The sequence below is a fragment of the Phasianus colchicus genome, chromosome 15, assembly GCF_987193195.1.
Source record: "Phasianus colchicus chromosome 15, bPhaCol1.hap1.1, whole genome shotgun sequence".
Classification (NCBI taxonomy): domain Eukaryota; kingdom Metazoa; phylum Chordata; class Aves; order Galliformes; family Phasianidae; genus Phasianus; species Phasianus colchicus.
This window is the reverse complement of record NC_143450.1, coordinates 11085855-11107133: the sequence shown is the minus strand read 5'-3', so window position 1 is coordinate 11107133 and position 21279 is coordinate 11085855. Positions and strand designations below refer to the sequence as shown.

Below are 21279 nucleotides of genomic sequence, written 5' to 3'. Positions count from 1 at the left end.
TGCAGCAGGATGAAATGCACGCCATCCCCCACGGCTGTTCAGCTAGCTTTGAGCCACTTTGGATACAGATATAGACTATGTTTAGAGCTGGCAGTGCTAACAACTAGTTACCCAACTCGTCACAAGTGAAAATAGAAAATACTTTCAAGATTTTCCTGCGTTAATATCATAAAACTTTTGTTGTTGCACCTTTGAGTCCTGTAAATAAGAAGCACCAGTTCCAAGCTTGTCAAGCAGGCAGCTCTGCTCCCTGCAGTAACAGACGTGTGACACAAGAATGGTGAAAGGAAAGTCCCCCTTAAAGCTTAAGTTCTCTTTTAAACACAAAGTGTGCAATCAACAAAATTTTCCAGGAAAACTCCGTGAGGTGAAGCACCACTTTTGAATGCTCCTTTCAAGTGTGCAGCTAGCTAATTAAGCAATCAGGCTTCGCTGAAATAAAAGGAAATGCTTTAAAATAAACACAGAGAAACCAGCACAAGGATGCTTGAAGCACACGGGAAGTGCCAGACATGAACGCACACTTAAAAAGCAAAACTGCTGTGAACTGTCCACTTTGTAAACACCTTAAACATTCCCTGATGTGTTTGGAAATGAAAACTGAGTCAGAAGGAGAACAAATCACCAAACTATAAAAAAAGACTTCCAGTGAACTGAAACAGAAGGTCTCTGCATGTTTGCATGAAGAGAAGGAAACCAACTCGAGAATAGCAAATAGCTTAGAGAAAAGGAACACGACGTGAAACACTAAGCAGGCTTAGAGCTTTCCAAGGCACACCCATCCTTTATGTCTTCTGGGCATGATGAGTCTCTCTGCATCTGCACTGTGGATTCCACAGCAGGACCCAAGCGAGGCGCTCCTCTCCTTCCATCTCTCCCAAGGAAGGAATTCCCCAGCTCATCTCCAGACATGCACTGCTCTGCCCACGTCCCCTGCAGGACCAGAACTGCTCTAATGTCAGGGCTTCCTCCCAGGACTGCTGCAAACCAGGTGAATGAATGCTGCATTTTGGACAAACAGTAGTTTCAGGTCACTGAGATTTCTGATGATCTTTCCCTGCAATGGTGGTCAGAGAGAACCATTTCCTAATGGTAATCAGTTCAGAGATTAATAAAGTGAACTTTTTTGTGACATTAGGAGCAAGAAATTGGAGCTAACTGCCACAACTGGTAAAACAAACAAGAAAATGATCTAGAAGCAGAGATGGTTTCTCATATACAGCTATTTAAGATAATCAGCACAAATAAACCAAATTTGCAAGTAAACTGAAGTTACAGGCAGCAACAGCTTAACAGCTCACATTCTTTTTCTAAACTTAATCTCCAAGAGTAATTGAAAATAACTCCCCTGCGACCCTCTCAAGTATTCCGAGGGTGCCCTGCACACACTCAGAACCCAAGGCAGGCACAGCAGTGGGTATCCCTGCAGCCTGAGCACACAAAAAGTTAACAGCAACTCTCGTATTGAAAATCGCCGGAGACAAAGACAGCAACACCTACAAACCAAAAGAACAGCATTCGGAATGAGATCACGAACGGGTAACGCGTGTGAGTCAGGCACGTTACCGAAATCCCCCATCTCCCTGGAAAACAAAAGGCTTTTTTTTTTTGCCCGCATTTTTTTGCCTGCCGTGTCTCCCACCTAGCGCTCTCCCTTGGTTACCGATACTTACACGTCACGAACAAAAAACACCTTCCTCCCTTTTTCCACCCTCCCCGGTGCAGCACCGCCCGCTCCCATCGCAAACCCCGCTTTGGGAGCCCGAGGAAAAGTCCGACGCGGTACAAAGGAGCGCAGCCCCGCAGGGTTCGCGCCTTACATAAGCACGACCGGGGTCGGGGCGAGGTGTACCCGCGCCCGCCGGAGGGGCCGGTGCCGGGCGGGGGCGGCCGCGAACATCCCCGCAGCCGCCGCTCCGGGCCGGCTGTGTCCCACGCAGGCCGCACGCAGAGCACCGCGGCCCTGAGGAAGGCAGCGGGGCCGTGCGCGCGAGAGGGAGGGAATCACCTGGAGCGGCGGCCGCTGGCGGCGGCGGTGATGGTGGTCGCCGCCTCCTCTCCCTCCTCTCGGTGCCGGTGCCGCTCGCCGAGCACGCGGCGGAGCTCTGCGTCTCACAGCGAGGGCGGCGGTCGGGCGCCCGGCGGCGGCAGAGCGGCTCCTCCAGGCACCATGGCGGCGCCGCGCCGCCTCAGGGCGCCGACGGCCCGCGGCCCCACGCACGGCCGGCCATGGCCCCGCTGCCTGCGCGCGCGCGCCGCCCCGCACCGCGCATGCGCCCGGCCCGCAGCTCCGCCTCGGCGCCCAGCGGGGTCGGCCCGCGACGCTGCGTAAGCGTCTGGTTCCGTCGCCGCGGTCCCCGAAAAGAGGTTCTGGGGAGGATATCGGTGGTTTTAGCAATTGAAAATATTACAATTGACTCAGAGTCAGCGGGTGGAGGTTCTGTGGTCACCTTTGCTGTGAGTCAATCCGAAAACACGGGACTTCGCGCTGTCCGTTCTCAGCAGGAGACACTTGCAGAGGCGGCTCCCTGCCTGTAACTCGTCCTTAAGCACAGAATCCTTAGAGTTGGAAGGGACCTCTGAGGGCCATCTGCCCCGCGATGCACAGGGACACCTCAGCTCCATCGGGCTGCCCAGAGCCTTACACAGCCTCATCTTGAAAGTCTCCAGGGACAGGGCATCAATCACATCACTGGGAACCTGTGCCAGTGCCTCGCCACCCTTGCTGAAAAAGATCTCCTTATATCTAACCTACATCTGCCTTCTTTAAGCTTAAAGCCATTTCCTCATGTTCTGTCACCGCAGACCCTGCTAAAGAAGTCTGTCTCCTTTCCTGTAACTCCCCTTCTTCTGTAAGGCCTCTATCTCACCACCTCAGAGCCTTCTTTCTCTTCTCCAGGCTGAGGAGCCCCAGTTCTCCTAAGAGGACAGGCTGAGAGAAGTGTTCCATTTTGTGGATCATTTTTGTGGCCCTTCTCTGGATGCGCTCCAGCATCTCCTGTTCACATAAAGATTGCACAGCCAGGTCCCAGCATGCTCTCCAAAGTGGTAAAGAAGGGCTGTAGCCCAAGAGATGTAATGCTTTTGACCTTCATACCTGACAAAAATACAAAGCCACACACTGTCTCAGACATGAGAAGCTTTGCTGTGGTGAGGAATGAAGGAATAAGCTGAACTGGAAAATCCTGTCATTCGCAGGGGCTGGGCGAGCCAACTCAGTAATTGCTTTTTTCCTTCCATCTCTAATGAGAACCTGAGCATTCATCAACGTGTATTAAAAGTGCTCAGCCTCAACACAACATATGTCACTCCATAAAGAATAGATTCTAATATAAGGGTGTCTATTCACACTATGCTTTGCAAAATGACCCCTCTCTGCATACACAAGGGTTTTCAAAACACCAGAAGAAAACTGTAGTTTGAATCTGCCTGTGTCAGCAATGCAGCAGGGCTCGGTGCTGCCATACGCTCTGATGGTTCTATTTGGTGTTAACATTGCACCTGACTTCTCTCTGATTTGCCAGCCCACACATCAGCAGAAAGGAGACCAAACAGCACAACTGACTGAGGTTTCTCAAACAGAAGCCTTTGCTCAGGCAGCACAGAGAAGCTCAGCTTATCAATGCAAGTTTCCACAAGCTTCAGATTTTAATGATGTTTTAAAAATAAGTTTTGTTGGTTTTTTTTTTAAGCTTTTAGTTTAAAGCTATCAGAGGACAAGGGAAAACAGTGGCTTCATCAGACCCCAACCATCCCATTATTCTGCCTGGCTCAACCTACTCACTACTTTGCTGCTATTATTCACTAACACTTGTTGGTACCACCACACCACATCTTATCACAAGGAATACGAACCTCCAGCTGTCATATAAGGCATAAGAATCTCAGCTTCATCTCTGTGGAGTGCTTGTATTCTCCTGCTGTACATGGGAAAAAAAAAAGAATCACTTCTGTTCTCTGTGGTTTCAATTCAATGCTGACTGAAGTTGGGGCGATGGTGCAGGATCTGTAAAATTCTACTGCCAAAGAAAAAGGAAAAGACCCAGCAGGTAGCAGAGGGAGAAAAAAACATTCACAGTTGTATAAAGCAACAGGTTTTTCTAGAAGGAGTGGAAGTCTATCATTATTTTAGAATTATATGTATCACAAAAGTATGGTAGTAAATCACTGAAATACTCACTTCAGTTTACAAGAAGACATTGGAATCAAATGTCCTTTTCTTTCATTTCAACATCCCTCATCATTAATTCTGATACGTGTTGCTTCACAAAAACACAGATTTTCTAATGGGCAGAGCAGGCACACGGCCTTACTGCTGTCTTGTCAGCCATGTCTTCAAAAAAGTACCACAACCTTCTGCTTTAAAAGTCTCTGGAATTTTAAAGCCTTTTTACATTTGACACTGAGTGATAACGAGTTCTGAATTGTATGATTGTTTGTCTCTCATTATGAGCAGAGGCATTTGAATTACAAACTTGTAGTGAACAGCAGCTGAAGACTAAAGAGGACCACTTTGGTGACATCTCATTAGAGCTTTCAAAAGACATTCTCAGAGTTCAGATAATGTGGAAATTTGATTTGTCCACGTGGATGGACAACCGCCAGCATCTCAAAATGCTTACAAAGAAAACCCCTCAGAAGAATTCTCTAAAGCAGCAAAATGTGCTGACATGGCAGGACATTGCACGCCTATGGGAGACAATAAAATGAGCAGTTTTATTTGAAGCTTCTCTCACAGTAAATTGTTTCACGAAATATTCGTGCACACATGTTAAAACAAAGCAGTAGGTCATACTGTAAAATGCAGTCACACAACAGTTACGTGCAAAAATTCAGATTGGCTGTGGAACCTGATTTTGTGCCTTGTGTGTACACCTTAACACACTGATGGCAGCCAGCCCCCAAGGCTGGCATTCTCTTCTTGATATCTTAGCCCATTCACTAAATAAAGAAACAAATCAACTATAATTCTTGCAGAAACACATGCTTAGTAATAGGAAACAGTAGAATTATAGGGTCCCAGCACAGACATAGCAAATGTGTCTGCCTGATTCAGCTATTTTACTCCTTAGCCCCATGTCAGAACTTCTCCTTTTCATTGTCTATAACCCTATTTCCTAAGGGTTATTGACTTTTATTTTTTTCCTGTCATTCTCACAGCTTTTCACAGATCTTTTTTTGCAATTCAACTTGTTCCAGTATCTCAATTTCATATTTATTTCACTCTCTTCAGGAAACTACTTCTGCAGTATCCTTGATAATTGGATCTTGTATGATTACATACATTTATACCACTTTAATAATACTGAGGAGTACTGACTCCCAACAAATACACAGCTGCTGCGATTTACAACTTACCTAAGGGAAAGCCATACCAATCTCTGTGTTGAGAAGCTAGAGAGCTGAGAGGTGATGTAAGGAAAGTGATGAATCAGTTTTTGTTCAGTGAAACAAAAGAATCACAGTTCTTTCCCCAGATCCCTTGCCAGTGGGGCATAATCTAGAATACAAAGAATTTAAGTAAATAAAATAAAAATAATTGGGCTGAATAGTGGGAGAAGAATAACAGTCACATTCAGCACATAGCAGATGGGTACAAACCTCTAGTATTTATAACATCTTACAGTGCCAACACTAAGTAAATAATTTGGAAAAAAGCTCATGTGAAGAAGCTATACAAATAATAGTCCAACTTTCACCTTACTGATAATGAAGCCAAGAAAGAGACTCACTGTATTAGTGATAACTTGAAAATGTGTTTTTTTCAAACCAGAGATGTTTCTATGTCTCCAGCTGAGCTGCCAGCTACTGAAGCACATCACATTATTGAACACTGGAAACTCTCTGTTTTGCCCATAGTCATACACTGACTCACATTCACACATTGTTGTTCCTGGGGCACAGTGATGGCAGTGTCCAGTAAACCATGCTGTCTGTTTTATTACATTTAAGAGGTCAGGAACAGCAGAGAAGCTTTGTGCACAAATCTGCCTTAGACTGGAAACAGTTGGACAGTGTAGACTCAAAGAGCTGGACATTCTCAGTCATCATTGCTGTTACTGCCTGCTTAGAATGAGTTTTAGAATTTCTTTTATTTCACCCTAGAGCATCCCAGACATAGGGTACGTTGGGATGTCAGGGAGTGGACATTTGCTTTAAGATTTCCGCACTGCTTTTCCTTCTTCCTTTCTCTGCTAGAATTTACCACAGTGTAAACCCAAAGAGTACCACCACAAAACAAACTTTTCAGTACAAAGATGCTGCTGTTTGGGCTCTGAGTTGCAATTGTATGATCTTTGTTAAATTCCTTAAGCACTCTGCACTTATTAATGTTAGGATTGAGCACCACCATGTGTTTTCACAGCTGAGTTAAAGGACATATTTATCTGTGCCACATGAACACTATCAGAATCAGAGCATTTTCCAGCAGTGCTGAGCAGTCCTAGTCCTGGCTCAGGCTTCAGGACACTAAAACATCATCATCAAACCCGAAATGAAATATCATTTAGAAACATTTAATAGTTTTTTTCATATTCCTCAAACAAGGAATAAAACCAAAACCAAGCAGAAAAACAATTAATGCCTCTCCTCAAAGAGAGAATTTTATCAAGGCCAATTAGAAAATTATTAGAATGTATTGAAAAGATTGTAAGTAGAGAGCTGATCACATTACAGTCTCATTGCTGTAGCCTGAATTTTTAACATAGGCCTGCAGGGTGCATAATTTTATGACAGGGTGTGACTTAATTACTACTTGCAACATTGGAAGCTTTCCAGCAGTACTGTAATGTGCTGCCTCAGTGTAAGGACAACTGTCTATTATCAAAAGAAAGCCCTTTGTGACTAACATACATACACACTAGCTGGTTTTACAGGGATCTGCATGCAGTCAGAAGCTACACCTGACATGAAGTCAGTGGAGTAATCTCCTATTTGTATTGCTTTTCCAGAAATCAGAGCACTTTTTATGCTAAAATCTGAATACAGAACAAACCCCCAAATCCGTATTCAAGCAGGAAATGCATAAAATTAATTCCCAGTCAGAAGAAAAAAGGACTGTGGCAAACCAGGCTTCTGTGCAGCTTTTGTTTATATGGCACCTTGCTCAGGTCTGCAATGCAATGCTAGGGACAGTTCTCGCACACCTCCTTTCCTTTCCTCTTCATTTTCCTATCAGTGAACCAGAAAGGAGAAAGTAATTTTCTCTACAGAGCAAGAACTAAGATGAAAGAACCGACACTTTCACTTTCTCTCCCCTGCAGATTTAATCCTGACCACAGATGCCAAATGGAACTGTGCCATGTATCCTTCCCACCTGGTTTTACATAAGACTTTAGTACTGAGTTTTCTTTCCTTTAAACTATTTCTAAGGAGCAGAACATCTAAATGCAAAAGCTCATCATTGTGAAAACTAGTTTTCCTTTTACATTGTTACCAATGGCACAAAGTGACTACAGCTGCAGCCAAGTCCTGAGAATCCCAGCATTGCCCAAGATGGGACCATTGGTTCAAGGGATGCAAAAACATACTCTGCCTTGAAGGAGCCAACTTAGAAGCTAAAAAGGATTCCTGGGCACGAATAAGTTTCCTGTGAAGGTTATTAACAAAAGAGAGAAGCTGGGGACAGAGAGCTGGGGGCTGCGGATCCTGCCATGCACTCTCTCCGTGCCTCCCGTGGATTTTACCTCAAAAACAAAACAAAACAAAAATAAATAAAATAACGAATTCCTGTCAGACCGGAGAGCAGCAGCCACGAGGAGCAGCAAAACGAAGCCTCCTCCTCGTGTACCGCTGTGCCTCTGAGACATCTCGGCGTCTCCCGTCACACACAGACCACCACGGAACTCCGCCTGGTACTCGTACTCGTACTCGTACTCGTACTCGTACTCGTACTCGTACTCGTACTCGTACTCGTACTCGTACTCGTACTCGTACTCGTACTGGTACCGGCCCAGCGCACGGTCACGGCTCAGCTCACACCAACACAGCTCAGACACAGCGCGCTACCGAGCGGGAGCCAGCGCACATCCGGCACCCTTCCGCTTCCGGCGGGCTCCACTTCCGCTTCCGGTGCGGCGGATCGCGGGTCGGTGCCGGTTCCGTTGCCAGGGTGAGGGGCCGCATCGCGCTGCCGGGTGGGGCCGGGGCTGCGGGCATCGCCGCTGCGGCCGCAGTCGCCGTGGGGGGCCGGACCCGAAGTCCATTCCGGTGCCGGTGGTGCGGGGGCCGCGGGCGGCGCTTCGCGGTGAGCGCGTCTCTCTTGGCCCCGGAACGGCCGCGGCACATCGGGGCCTGCAGCGGCGCGGGGGCTCCGCTCTCCTCGTGCTGCCAGCGGGACAGCTCGGACGGGACAGGACTCCAGCCGGAGATCCGCTGCCGTCCCTGAGCGCTCCGTCCCCGCTCCGCGCTGCGGCGTGGCTCTCCCCTCCCGCGGGTTGGGTTTGTCGTGCCCACGGTTTACGTTGTCGAGTGAAATACCCAGGAACGTAGAGATGTGCTTTTTCTCTCCCAGATCTCCCAAGAAGAGCACTTCTTCTGCCCCAGTGCTCTTATAACTGTAGGCTCTTGGTGGCCCGCGGGGCTCTGACAGTGTCATCCATATGATGATGTAAGCAACTGGAACAAACTTTGTTTCGGTACATTTCAGATTCCCCTTCTATACGGTCCAGTCCATAGAAACTTTGAAAATCCCTATGACTTTCTCTGTGGTCCTCATCTGTTCATTGAGTCACAGAATGGCTTGGGCTGGAAGGGACCTAAAAGATCATCTAGTTCCAGCACCCTGCCTTTAATTTGTTGTCTTATAAACATTGATTCTGGTGTCCACGTTCAGTTCCATCAGTGTTTTGCACTGAATAAAGGCCTTTCTGCCTGATGTTTCTGATAACCTTCATCCTGACAGAGCTGTACTTCTGCAAGGACTGGCAGCTGATGACTGCGCTGCTTCAGGGAGATCCTTTCAGTTTGACAGACGCACAAGAAGTTTCCTTACTGCTTTTACTCTGTGCATTTGCTTGCAGAATGACTTCAGGCGTGTGACAAGATAAGAAAACAGGCCACAAACTGCTTCCTAAGCTTAGAAAACTTGGTCTGAGGTTTATGGACAGAGATCATTTGTGATAATGAGCTAACACTGTTTGCTGATATGCAGCCTTAACCTCAGTTGGTTCTCTTAGTATTTCTAAGACCCTCTTTCACAGAATAATACTAATTCATAGGATAATACTGTTCTCTATTCAATCTGGGGATATTTTGAGATATTTGAAAAAATAATAAAAATTGATTGTTTTAAAATTTATTCAGGTTGCTTTCAGGGATTCTAGAGGAAATAGTGAAGAAGAATGGCTTTTATTGTCCTCAGCAGGCAGGTTGTATCTGGTCCTCCATTTCTTATCTGATTTGAGTTCAATGGGTATGTCTGAATAATTACTTGATTGTTCTTAACAAAGGATATTGTGTAGGTGGGAATTATTTTGGATGAGAGCAGGTAACTGCTGGGAATAATGCTTGAGAGTCAGACTTTTTTCAGAATTTGACTTTTTTCAGAATTGCCAGACCTGGATTTCTTGGTACAGTGCACATCTCAATGGTGGACACCCTCAGGTTTGGTTCTCTTTTGTTTTCATGACTCTTCTCTCTTTACTTTTTGGTCAGCAATCTTTTAAGAACGTTCTCACCAATTGTTGTGCAGAGGCCTTCTTTAGATCTCTGACAATTTGAAATGACCTTTTCATATCCATTCCTTGATTCTCTGCTTTCAAACTTTGACAGAAGAAAACATATTTTTCCTTCCCCAGAAAGCTAAAAGTCTTGCTTCTGTCTTTAGTGTGGGAATAAAGTGTTGAATATAATTCACATAAATGATGTGGTGTAAATTAAAGGTAGTTGTAATTATGATTATTTTGTCAGCGCTGCAATGAAAGTGCAGTTCTTACAGAGTAATTGTACTGTGTAGGTGAGTATTTTGGCTTTGTTTTCAAACTCCTGCTTTGATATTGCTACAGTGAGACGTGATCTGAGATGTATTACTGCAGCTATTGCACAGATCTTAGTGAAAGCTGGTAGAAAAAGTGATCCACTTGAACTGTTGGTTCGGAACTGATTTGTTTTTTTTTTTTTATGTATATTTTAGGTGTTTCTTACTTGCTGTTTAGTAGCCACGTATGTAATGAGTGGTTAAGTTGTGAAATTATTGCAGAGGACATTTCTGAGGTTTGAAATGACTTTTCTGATGCTGCAGTACTCTGCTTGGGTGCTGGCTGTGCTGTGAACAAGCTGTACCTGCACAGAACACACAGCAAGGTGCTACAGCAAACAGTGAATGTGACACTGCTAAATACATCAAAGTGGAACTCAAAGCTGCAGCTGTAGTGCTGTTCTTTCTCCCTTAGTTTCAGCATTTTATCAACATTTATCATCTGTGCATGCAAAACAAACGGCTCTTTGATGTATAATACCACAGAAATGTAAAAAGCATTTAGACTGTAAGGTTTGTCTTCTGAAAAAAAGAAACCACTACTCCTATTTCTTGCTTACATGGTCATTGCATTTTCCTCCTCCAGCAGATTTTTCAGGAAATAACACTGAACATATGCTCCAAGGATGTCTCTCTCTCTTATAATAAAATGGGGTGGACAGGAGTATACAATAACCTCACTATCAGAAGAGGACACGGTGTTGGATCTGAAGCAATCTCTTAAGGGCCTTACTGGAGTGTTACCAGAGCGCCAAAAATTACTTGGACTTAAAATGAAGGGTAACTATTTGTATTTATTATTAGTTTCGGATGCGTATGAGATACTTAAGGAAGAGCATCCTCTTAGCTTAGTCAGGATGTGTGTATTAACAGAGCATCTACCGCCCACATCTAGCTTTTGAATGAGCACACACACAGGAATTTGATACATCACTATGTAGTTTATTACTGATGCATCTAAATGGTCATTTTTAATGGCTGATGTGCAGCAGATGTACCTTAAGCATTTTTAATTGTTGTTAGCCAGACAAGCAGCGTAGCTGTGATGGAGGATGACAATGCAGCCTGGAGTATTCTTGTGTTTTATGGGTAGCTAATTTCAATTAAGCATGAAATGTACTGACAATTTTCTAAAATCTCTCTACTCAGTTTGAAAAGACAAAGAAACAAACAAAAAAGCACAACAAAAAAGCAAACAGAACTCTTATTGCATTATAGGGAAACCCGCGGATGATGATGTTAAGCTTGGAGCTCTCAAGTTAAAACCAAATACTAAAATCATGATGATGGGCACTCGTGAAGAGAGTTTGGTAAATATTTTACTTGCTTATTAGCTTTATAAGAGGAAAAAAAAAAGAAGATTGTATGTCTCCTCATTATGATTTTAAATCATTGAAAAATTAGTACTTCAGTAGATTTCTGGTATTTATGTAAACTTTTCTGTAGAACTTGAATAGCATTAAAATCCTGTGTTGTTTTGGGCTCAAAGTACAAACCTACTCCTGTGATATTCTCACTGACATCCGAAATCTTAATCATCAATATATTTGAACATTTTTTTTGCTAGTGAAGTAAAATCACTTTTGTTAATTTTCTTTGTCTGTAATGTACACTAACAGAGTCTGGATATGCACTGTTTTCTTTTAGTGATCCCAGTTATCTTTTATTATTATTCTGCTAGGAAGACGTCCTTGGGCCACCTCCTGATAATGATGATGTCATCAATGACTTTGATATTGAAGAGGAAGTTGTGGAAGTAGAAAACAGGTTAGGAATTCTAGCTATTAAAAACCAGTCCTGTTATGGAACTGCAGTGTGCATTTTAATTAACTGTAACTTTTTGCACTCTTATATTAGGGAAGAAAATCTACTAAAAATTTCTCGCAGAGTTAAAGAATACAAAGTGGAAATTCTGAATCCTCCCAGGGAAGGAAAAAAGCTGCTGGTGCTAGATGTTGATTATACACTATTTGGTGAGACTTTATGCAACTTGTGGGGTTGGTTTAAGAGAGCAATTTATTTGCCAGTTCGTGTTTCTTCATGTTTGATTTACAAATATACTTCAGCAATTTTGGCTTGTGTTGTACTACGTAACTTCTGTTTTGTAACATTTTGAGGTTTTCTGCTCATATTTTAAGAAGCATTAGCATTTGTAAATGTTACCTATTGTTGATTTTAGTGCAGCAATTATTCATTTTCTCCAAGATGATGCAAAAAGTAGTTTAGGATTTTATCCAACAAACTCTTCTCTTGACCAGCGTGTATCTTGCACATGATGATGGCAGGACAAGATAGTGCTGTAAAATAATGATCTCTGTAGCCAATTGGTTCCTCTTTTGGGGATGACGGAACAGCTTCAGATTGAATTTCCAGATCAGTAAACACGTACAAAACTATGTTTTACCTGAAAATTCTGTCAGACTGGTTTTCTGAGAAGCCAGAATTTTCTTCTGACTTCATTTTCTGTGATGTAGGTGTGTCATGGCAGTTTGACTATAAGTACTACATATCAGCTTACCTTTTTTCCTTTTCTGTAATTTCCTTTTGCATGGCATTTCTTTACAATCTGAGATGAAAATTGAGCCTATGACAACTTACACTTTTGTTTACCTGTCTCCTTCTACCTGAATTTAACAGCATTTTTTCTAATTGGAACAGGCAGTATTTGCATGTTTGAAATAAGCTTGGTATATATGTTCACAAGATTAACTGGACTAAATTTGCAAGAATCTCTGAACAGTATCTGGGCTGTTAGAAGTTTGTTAAGATGAAGAGATGAATTAATTGGCTTGACTCTTTAGACTCATTAAAGATATTCAGACCCACAGCTAAATCCACAAATTCCTGTAAAGATCAAGAGATAAATATCGCTGCTTCTTTGCACCTTTAAAGTAGGAATGATGCCTTACTGTAAGTTCTTTAATAAGTTCTCTAGTGCTTCTCATATGAAACATTTCAAGTCCCTGGGTGGACAGGACAGTCCTACTTAACATCCTACACTCTATAATAAATTTCTGCTTTCTCATATACTTTTTAGACCACAGATCTTGTGCTGAAACTGGGGTAGAACTGATGAGGCCATACCTTCATGAGTTCCTGACATCTGCATACGAGGATTATGATATTGTAATTTGGTGTAAGTTTCTGTACTCCGTGCTAAGACTTCATTACAAACTATCATTTGGAGCAGAGACTCCAGTTGGGAGGTTTTCATATCACTTTTTAGTGTGAATCACAAGATGTAAAGCAGTACATGAATGTTCAGCTGTACCGTATTCACCAGGAATATTGCTGTTATGGATGGATCTAATAACAGTATAAAGCTTAATATCCGTTTAGTGAATGTCACTTTGTACAAACAAACAAATGCTTGAAATAACACAATTGTAAAATCAACATTCAAACACTGCTGGGTAGCTTAGCTCTACAAATAATTTCAGTCTAGACAATAAGCCATAGCAATAAAAAAACTGGAAATGGTCCAAACTCACATGTCTATAGAGATGGCTGTTGCTTTGCTTTAGCACAACTTCACTTCCTGTCTGACAGCTGGAGCCAACATAAGATTTAAACTTGTTTTACAAAACTTAGCTTTCATAGTCTGAAGCAATGCTTCCACATATTCTTAGGTCAGTGGGCAATGTTGACACTTTATCCTTTTTCAACCTTATAAATTCTTATAATGCTCCCAGGAGAAAATCCTATACAGACAGTGTGGTTCCTCAAACCAGATGTAGCCTGTTCTATGGCTTTCAAGAATGTAACTAACAACTGATCTAGAAAATGTTTTTAAATAAGTGCAGCGCTTAATCTAGTTTTCATTTGAAAGTTAATCTTTTCCAAATTAAAATAAACTTTCATAAAGGCAGACTGTCATGAAAGCAGTGAACTCTGAAAGCTTTGATGATTATGGGTCTTTCTGAAATGAAAGTAAAACAAATTGATACACAAACAGTTTTTTGCTTTTTTTTTTTCTTTTTTAAATCTATCAATGACATACTGATAAATAATTCTTTGCTTTATCCCTTTTGTTTCAGCTGCTACTAATATGAAGTGGATTGAAGCTAAAATGAAAGTAAGTTGTTCTGAAAAGGTGCAGTTTGTTTCTAATCTATCTTAACGTTCATCTAGTTGGGTTTATGTTCAGCATTAGAGAGATTTAGCGACTGAGGAGACAATCAAAATTCAAGTTTTCTAAATCTTTGTAGTTACTTTAAAATACCTTTGACACAAAACTAGATAAAAATCTAATTTTAGAGCTCCACACAAACTATCAAAGCAGTAGGTACTAAATTTAGCAGAACTAAGCACAAGTCAGTACTTGCTGAAACTCAGTCACATAGCCTTCACTGTTGCTTTCATCTTAGCTCTAATTATAGAGTTCTAATCTTAAGTATAACACAATTCTTTAAGAGAATGGACAGATGTGGCATGCTGGAATAGGTTATCAAGAGAAAACTCTCTTCATATTCATCCTGTACATCTTGCAGCTGTGTGATTTTGTTTCTTCCTCTGCTTTATTAAAACATCTGTAAAAGCTCTTCTTTCAATCCTGGTTTCTTCCGTACCTAAACTGGGCAACCAGCCAGTTTTGCACAGCTGACCTAGTGGTAAACATATTTACAGCCACTCTTAGCTGTAAACCTAATGAGCTTACTGAGATGTGCTGCTGTACAGTTGGTTGGTGGGTTGTTTTTTGTTTATAAATCAAAGCTTGTTTCACAAAAAAAAATCCAATTTTCAACTTTATCTCTTTTTTTTTATAGACTTTTTTCAGGCTGTAACATGGCAAAGAATTTTTGAATGTTGTCTATTTCAAAAAGTGATTTGCAGTGATTTTTTAAAGCAAAAATCCTTCAGAACAATCTCAGAAATGAGAACCTTTAATCAGAACTCTGAACTGGGATTAGCACAATTAAAATTGGTATTAAGACTTGCAAACACTGTACTTCTGTGTCAGTATTCCTTCTGTTTATGTTTTATCTATGAATCAACTTTATCAATAAAGATACTGTAACTACAGTTCTGTAATACAAAACTGACTTTAAGCTAGACTTGTGGCTCAGATACTCTTGAAAGAGCCTGTAGTTGTTACCATGCAGTCAATTCTCTGGCTAAATCAAAACCATTGTAACACATAGAGGTAAGTGCAAGTGTGATGAAATAGAAAGTTAATCATTAACCATGCTATTTTCCATGTCTGTAATATATGTATGAGCATCACATCTTGCATGTGGGATTTACCATTTAAGGGAAAAACCTTTGTTTTGCTGCAGAATCCGTTGTAACAGCAGGATTAAATCTAGCAGAAGACCATTGTTCTAAACTGGGCTGTTTACTCTGCGCTGGTCACCTTTCCAGCCCTTTCATGTTAGCAATTCACAACCTCCTCATGCTTACTGCTACATCTCAGTTGAGATTCCTAACACTAGACCACAACTGTTGCTTCTCCTTAAACTGATTGCACTTCTACGAGTATCACTTTTTGTCTGGGAGCAATGATCCCAGCAATACTTGACAGTGAAGTGTTTATTTTAAACTACAAAGCAGAAACAGTATTAAAAAGAGAAGTGTCAGATAACTATGTTTAGTCTCTTATTCTCCGTCTATTTATGCCCAAATTTCAGATGATGTAGAACAGCTATTTTTCAGTACAAGATGACATTAACCTTGGTATTTAACACTTTTCATTTGCAAGATTCCATATAAGATTCCACTTTTCCATATAAAAGCAATCAGTTAAGTGTGGCTATATATCTGCAAGACAACTGTTACAGTGGGTATTTTCTCCACATTGTGCAGCTTTGCACATTATTGCTGTCACATATATCAGAAATTAAAGCAGCAATGTCTGTCACATAGTAGATGTCAGTAGATTTTACTGTTACTTTCCAATTCTGAAAAAGATTTGAAATGGAAATTATGCCCACTCACCTTGTCTAAGGTTTAGGATTTTTTTTTTTAAACCAAATCATTTTTCCTTTGTTTCAAGAGTGATCAAATCCCTCAGGTACAAACAGAAATATTTCTTATTAACACTGACCACGTAGGACATGTGTTGAGGAAAGGATAACAGTGAACTGCTATTATGTCGTTGATTGGCTGCAACTGGTTACAGCTTAGTGGAAAAAAACAGAGCAGAACATACATGGTTGTTTTCATAGGTATAAATATTGAGACACACAGAACTTTTGAAAGACTGTGCATGAAGGTATGGCCAAAAGCTCTCTGTATTTTGCCTCTTCTGTAAAGTTGTTTTAGTTTTTATGCTGATATCAGATTTTACATTTCTGTACCAAACCCTACAAAAATAAATTCCTGTCAGTCTTTCCCCTTGGTAGAATAGCATACTCTTGGTTCCCATTGGGTAGAAAAATAAAAATCACATACCTATTTTTAATACATCTCTGCTCATTCTCATCAGCTCACCCTTTGACAATGTATTACAAATGTGGTTCCAGCTGTACAGCAATAAAATTGTTATCATCTGAAGCTTTAATGATTAATCATTGTGATGCAGGAGCTTGGTGTGAGCACTAATGCAAACTACAAGATAACCTTTATGTTGGACAGTGCTGCCATGATAACAGTGCATACTCCTCGAAGAGGACTAATAGATGTAAGTACAGGTTTTTTTCCTCGTTATTTTCTACATGCAGATTACATGTTATCATATTCCATGGAAATATTTAACAATAAGTTGTGCTGAAGTTTTCATGCAAGAAAATTAGCAATATCCGAAGCACAGTTGGTTTTTTTTCCTATAGAAGTCCTCTACTGTTTAATGCTGTAAGTAGTTCATATGGACGAGACTGCTTTACTTCAAATAATGACTATTTTTGGATCTCTTTACATATTTTTTTAGATCTCTTTACTTATTAAAGCCCAACTACATGATAATTTTTCAGTCCATTTGAGTATGGACTTAAATTCCTATAGACTGATACTTTTATCTACTATATATGATCTGATTTACCAGGGTTCTTTTTACACATTATTTTTGCAGGTGAAGCCTCTTGGTGTTATCTGGGGAAAATTTTCAGAATATTACAGCAAAAAGAATACTATTATGTTTGATGATATCGGCCGAAACTTCCTAATGAATCCACAGAATGGACTCAAGGTAATGTTAACTGGAAATGTTATATATTACTTTTTTAAAAATATATAATTTAAATAATACTTTCTCATATTTTCTGCTTTATATTAAAGTAAGACTGTTCTTAACTAAGATGCATGTTTTATTTTTTTATTTTTTATTTAGATTGCCCTTTGGTTGGACTAGCACTTCCCTAATGGTAGTTTTAAAGCGTTGATTCCCTAAATGAGACTTTCAAAGCACTGAAATTGTTATTCCTGCTTACATTGTACCTGCAAATTATAATCAACGTGGACATTGTTGACAGGCAACATTAAAATGTGATGTTGAATCATTAAGAGTGGTTACAATCAGAAAACAAATCAAATAACAAGCTGCTGTACTTCATGTTAGCATGTCAACACAATAGCAAGCATTTTGTTCCCCAGTGGTAATTAATACCTGGAGCTACTTTGACTGCAAAACAGCAAATATTTCATTTTATAAAATTGTCAACTAGTTCCTGCTCCAAAACTTCTAATCATCAGTGCTGGCTCTGAATAAGAATACAACTTAAATTCTATGGTGCAACAGTATGTAGTACAAGAATCTCTGCAAGTTTCTATAAAACAAATTCAAAAATGGAAATCTAAGATCGTGTTTCTTTGAAAATATCCTCGATTTGAGGAAGATGGCAATTGTTGATACCCGTCAAGCTGGCACTAACTGGAAAATCAAAATTATGAGAATCAAGGATCGTGCTGGGAGAGGATTAGCCAGAGAGCTCCCTCTAGTTCAGATTTCAAGGATGTTTGTCAAAATGTTAATAGCAGAGCTGCAGACAAGAACGTTGAATCACTAAAACAAGGCACAGGTAGAATGTATTCCAAGCTTAAAGCAGTTGTCAGACAAGCTTTACTTCTGACATCTCTTGTCACAGAAGCTATGATTGTAGTCAGATGTGTTTTGGTGGAAAAAAAAAAAAAAGCATCTGGTTCCAAAGACACCACACAGCTCATCGCACATCTGAAACCCCCTCATTTTTCCAGCAAAAATATCTATGAAATCATGTTAGAAAATGTGACAGTCCATCGCAGATCGATTTATCATTCTGACTGACTGGGAGGGAAATGCTTGAAGAAATACAAGATTGACAGAACAAATTTCATCCTGGTGAGCATGCAAGACAAAAACCCTGAAATCCAGATTGCATCAATAAAAAGACAAATTGGAGGCTAATGGAAAAATTTTTTCTTCCTCTTACCTAAAAGAAGTTAAAATTTGACATAGCACTGACAATATTTTGACTATGTGGTAAACGTTATAGAATTGTAAGCATTTTACTCACTTGGAGCAGATGATGATAACCACTTTTTTTTTTTTTTTTTTTTTTTACTAGATAAGGCCTTTTATGAAAGCACATTTAAATCGAGATAAAGACAAGGAGCTTCTAAAGCTCACTCAGTACCTGAAAGAAATCGCAAAATTAGATGACTTTTTGGAGCTGAATCATAAACACTGGGAAAGGTAAGAACAAAGTCAAAAACCTTTCTTCTTTCTACTCCTGACCCCACTGTGTTTTGCTTAATGTCATCTGTAGGAAGACCAGAAACAGCTGAGCTGGTGAACTTTGACATGATTTAAAGCTACGAATGTCCTTTAGTTTGAGCAGGATTTTAAAAAGGCTGCAGTGTTTAGGCTGCCTCTGTAGGAAGTTAGGGTTTCTGACAGAACAGACCTTTTTCCTACTACTTCAGAGTTCAGGATCATTGAAGCAGTTTTGCTTCTTAAAAGGGAAAAAAAAAATTTGAAGAAACCTGATGCTTGAAAACTTCCTTTTTTCCACTCCTACAAAGTTAAGCTGTCAGGTCAGATGTGATGTCCTTTGCTGCAAGGAAGTTACTTCTGAAGGCTTGTGTTGTTAGGGTGGCTCTATCCAGATGTGTGGTACTACAGTATTCACCAGCACTGAAATGTAAGTGTTATGAATCCAAGTTCTCCAAATGCTTAAATTAAGCACCAGTTACCATCCTAAGTCTTGCTGTAGAACAACCAGCTGAAGTATGTAGGTAAAATTGTTTTATTTTATGCATTAACCTGGATCTTCAATACATGCGAAAAAGAGGATGGATGATATGCTATTGGAAATGCACCCATTCAGCAAACTTTATGTTGTTTTAATTTTTGTTTCTGATTAGACCAGAAAGTCAAATGCTAGATTTTAAAAGCCCTGGAACTCACTGGATGTTTCACAGGGTCAGTTAAATTACTTAGATATTTCAGGGTATTTGCGAAGTCTTCAATGCATCGTGTAGTTGGATTGTTCCATCTGTGGTGGTAAGCAAGCTATGAGATCAAGCAACAAGCATTTTTAGAGCAACCCAAATTTTTGGAAGGGGCTGGTGGAGAACTGTTCTTTTCAGCTTTTATTCAGGTTCTTTCAAGTCTTGAAAGACTTGATTTATTTGAAGGAGTCCCATATCTAATGCGTATGCCTCAGGGGTTATAATAACTACATTTCAGCTGTTATAATTTTCAGCCTCATAGAATTTAATATATTTTAATTTCCTTCCCCTCTTTGTTTAAAACCTTATACAGTTAAGCTAAAAATATTGAGTCATTCCAAGATAATCTATCATGAAATTAAAAGAACGTGAAGTGAGATTAAGTCATAAGTAGCATTGATTGCAGTCTAATTTCTGGTTATTAATAATTAGATTTTTAGTGAAAAAAATCATAGTTTGTGCATATAAAAGATGGATATATTTGCATCTACTTATTTTGTGTGAAACTATTTTTGCTTCTTTCAGGTATCTTTCAAAGAAACAAGGACAATAACAGTAACAAAATTGTTTAGCACTGAATCAAAGGGAACTTAACTCAGATCATTGGACTTTTCCTTGCTTATACGCTAGAGTATAATAGTGCTGGACACTGGATACAATGCCAGAACGACTGCTATACTTGGTCTTCCAGTTGGGTGGTTGTGGGTTATTTTTAGTTGTTTTGTTTCATGGTGGGGTTTTTTGCTTGTTTTCTCCTAAAGATCACAGCAATAAGCTCAGAGTGGGAGAAACAAGTCAGTTACTTTTCCTAACATTCGGTTCTACAGTGTCACTACAAATATTTTTCTCTCCTTTTCTGCTGAAGTACAACCATAACCGTTAAAGACCAAAACCATTCTGAAACTAGAAAAAAAATTAGACCAAAAAAGTTGGGTAAGGAGCCAATTTTGACAGTGTATGAATTGTATAAGCCCTTTATTCCCTCCATCTTTAGAAACAGTCTCCCCTCACCCAGTCCAGTATTTAAATCTATAAATTACAAGTTGTCTAAGTTTGGTATGTATTAGTATGTCAGTGTTTATCTGTGCAAGACAGTAAGATGGGAAGGTACCACCTCTGTGGCCAGTTTCTCCCAATATGTGAACTCGTACTATAAAGCAGTGTTTACTGGAAAACAGAAGACTGAAAACTGAGGGAGATAATCCCACTCCTATCTGGTAACTGAAAAGCAGTCTGCCTGAAAAATTCTCATACATCAGACAAAGGGTTTAGACCTCAGATGGGAAAGTCACATCCCTAACAAAGCATGAACAAAACCCTTGTTCTCTTCTAGCTCAATCTTGTCAAAGTGCAAACACTGTGTTTAAATACAATATCCAGCCATACTGTTCTTAAAATATCATTTACTTGCGCTGCTTATGCCTGCACTATAGAAGTGTGATGTGACTGCTGTTTGGCATTACCAACACTTGTGCATTATGCAGTTCATGTATTTGAAAGAAGTCTGACCCTTTCAAATAAAAATGGTATATATTGTTCTTAAGGAACTATAGCAGTTGTGTAAATAATAAATACCTTTTTCATAATTTTGTGTCTTGTGCTGTCTTATGTATTTGTTTCACATCATAGAGAATCTTGATAATCTTCATTTTGAGGTGTTTCTTCAGAATCCAGAGACACAGATTTCATATCAGTTGTTAAATGAGAAACCAGTACGTGCCGCTGCAGATTAGAGCACTGCTATTGAATGGCGAAGTGCGTGGCTGCATGGGAAAGGAACCTTGACAGCAAATGTCAGAATGCCAAGACAGCAGACACAAGTGAGCTGTTAAAATGAGCACGTTAGGCTCCGGCTCAATGACCTGTCAGAAAATATACAGTTTCTTATCCGCTGCTCTTTGTGGTTTAGTGCCAACTCAAGCTGTGTTTTAAACTAGTAA

The 21279-nt window shown here is 40.3% G+C and overlaps 2 protein-coding genes across 7 annotated transcripts in view; one reads left to right on the top strand and one right to left on the bottom strand.

Moving 5' to 3' along the window:
• RNF145 (ring finger protein 145) overlaps nt 1-3903 on the bottom strand; it is a 42892-nt gene extending 38989 nt beyond the window's left edge. The window contains exon 1 of one of the 2 annotated variants that reach the window (XM_090150674.1): nt 3856-3903. The gene's annotated coding sequence lies outside the window, so the exon portion shown is untranslated. Of the gene's footprint in view, nt 1-2008; nt 2233-3855 lie in introns of those variants that run through there. The other variant, XM_031598191.2, reaches the window with a different exon arrangement.
• A 4036-nt stretch (nt 3904-7939) lies between these two features.
• On the top strand, nt 7940-20925 carry UBLCP1 (ubiquitin like domain containing CTD phosphatase 1). 5 transcript variants are annotated; one of them, XM_090150905.1, is made up of 12 exons: nt 8071-8110; nt 9547-9603; nt 10566-10756; nt 11195-11286; nt 11658-11743; nt 11834-11949; nt 13014-13112; nt 14014-14051; nt 16497-16595; nt 16983-17099; nt 18454-18581; nt 19865-20925. In XM_090150905.1, the coding sequence occupies exons 3-12, from the start codon at nt 10603-10605 to the stop codon at nt 19890-19892; spliced, it is 957 nt and encodes a 318-aa protein (XP_090007031.1). In that variant the 5' UTR covers nt 8071-8110; nt 9547-9603; nt 10566-10602; the 3' UTR covers nt 19893-20925. The 5 variants fall into 5 exon arrangements, with proteins under 5 accessions (XP_031454048.1, XP_031454049.1, XP_090007031.1 ...); XM_090150904.1 differs by having other exon boundaries at nt 8088-8110; nt 10563-10756; XM_031598188.2 differs by lacking the exon at nt 9547-9603 and having other exon boundaries at nt 7940-8110; nt 10563-10756.
• The last annotated feature ends 354 nt before the right edge of the window (nt 20926-21279 follow it).

Excerpts from the sequence above, each read along its gene's own strand:
- UBLCP1 (XM_031598188.2), top strand. The coding sequence starts at position 10,603 with ATGTCTCTCTCTCTTATAATAAAATGGGGTGGACAGGAGTATACAATA. Across the intron at positions 11,950-13,013 it reads TGTTGATTATACACTATTTG|ACCACAGATCTTGTGCTGAA; the intron begins GTGAGACTTTAT and ends TATACTTTTTAG. Across the intron at positions 13,113-14,013 it reads TTATGATATTGTAATTTGGT|CTGCTACTAATATGAAGTGG; the intron begins GTAAGTTTCTGT and ends CTTTTGTTTCAG.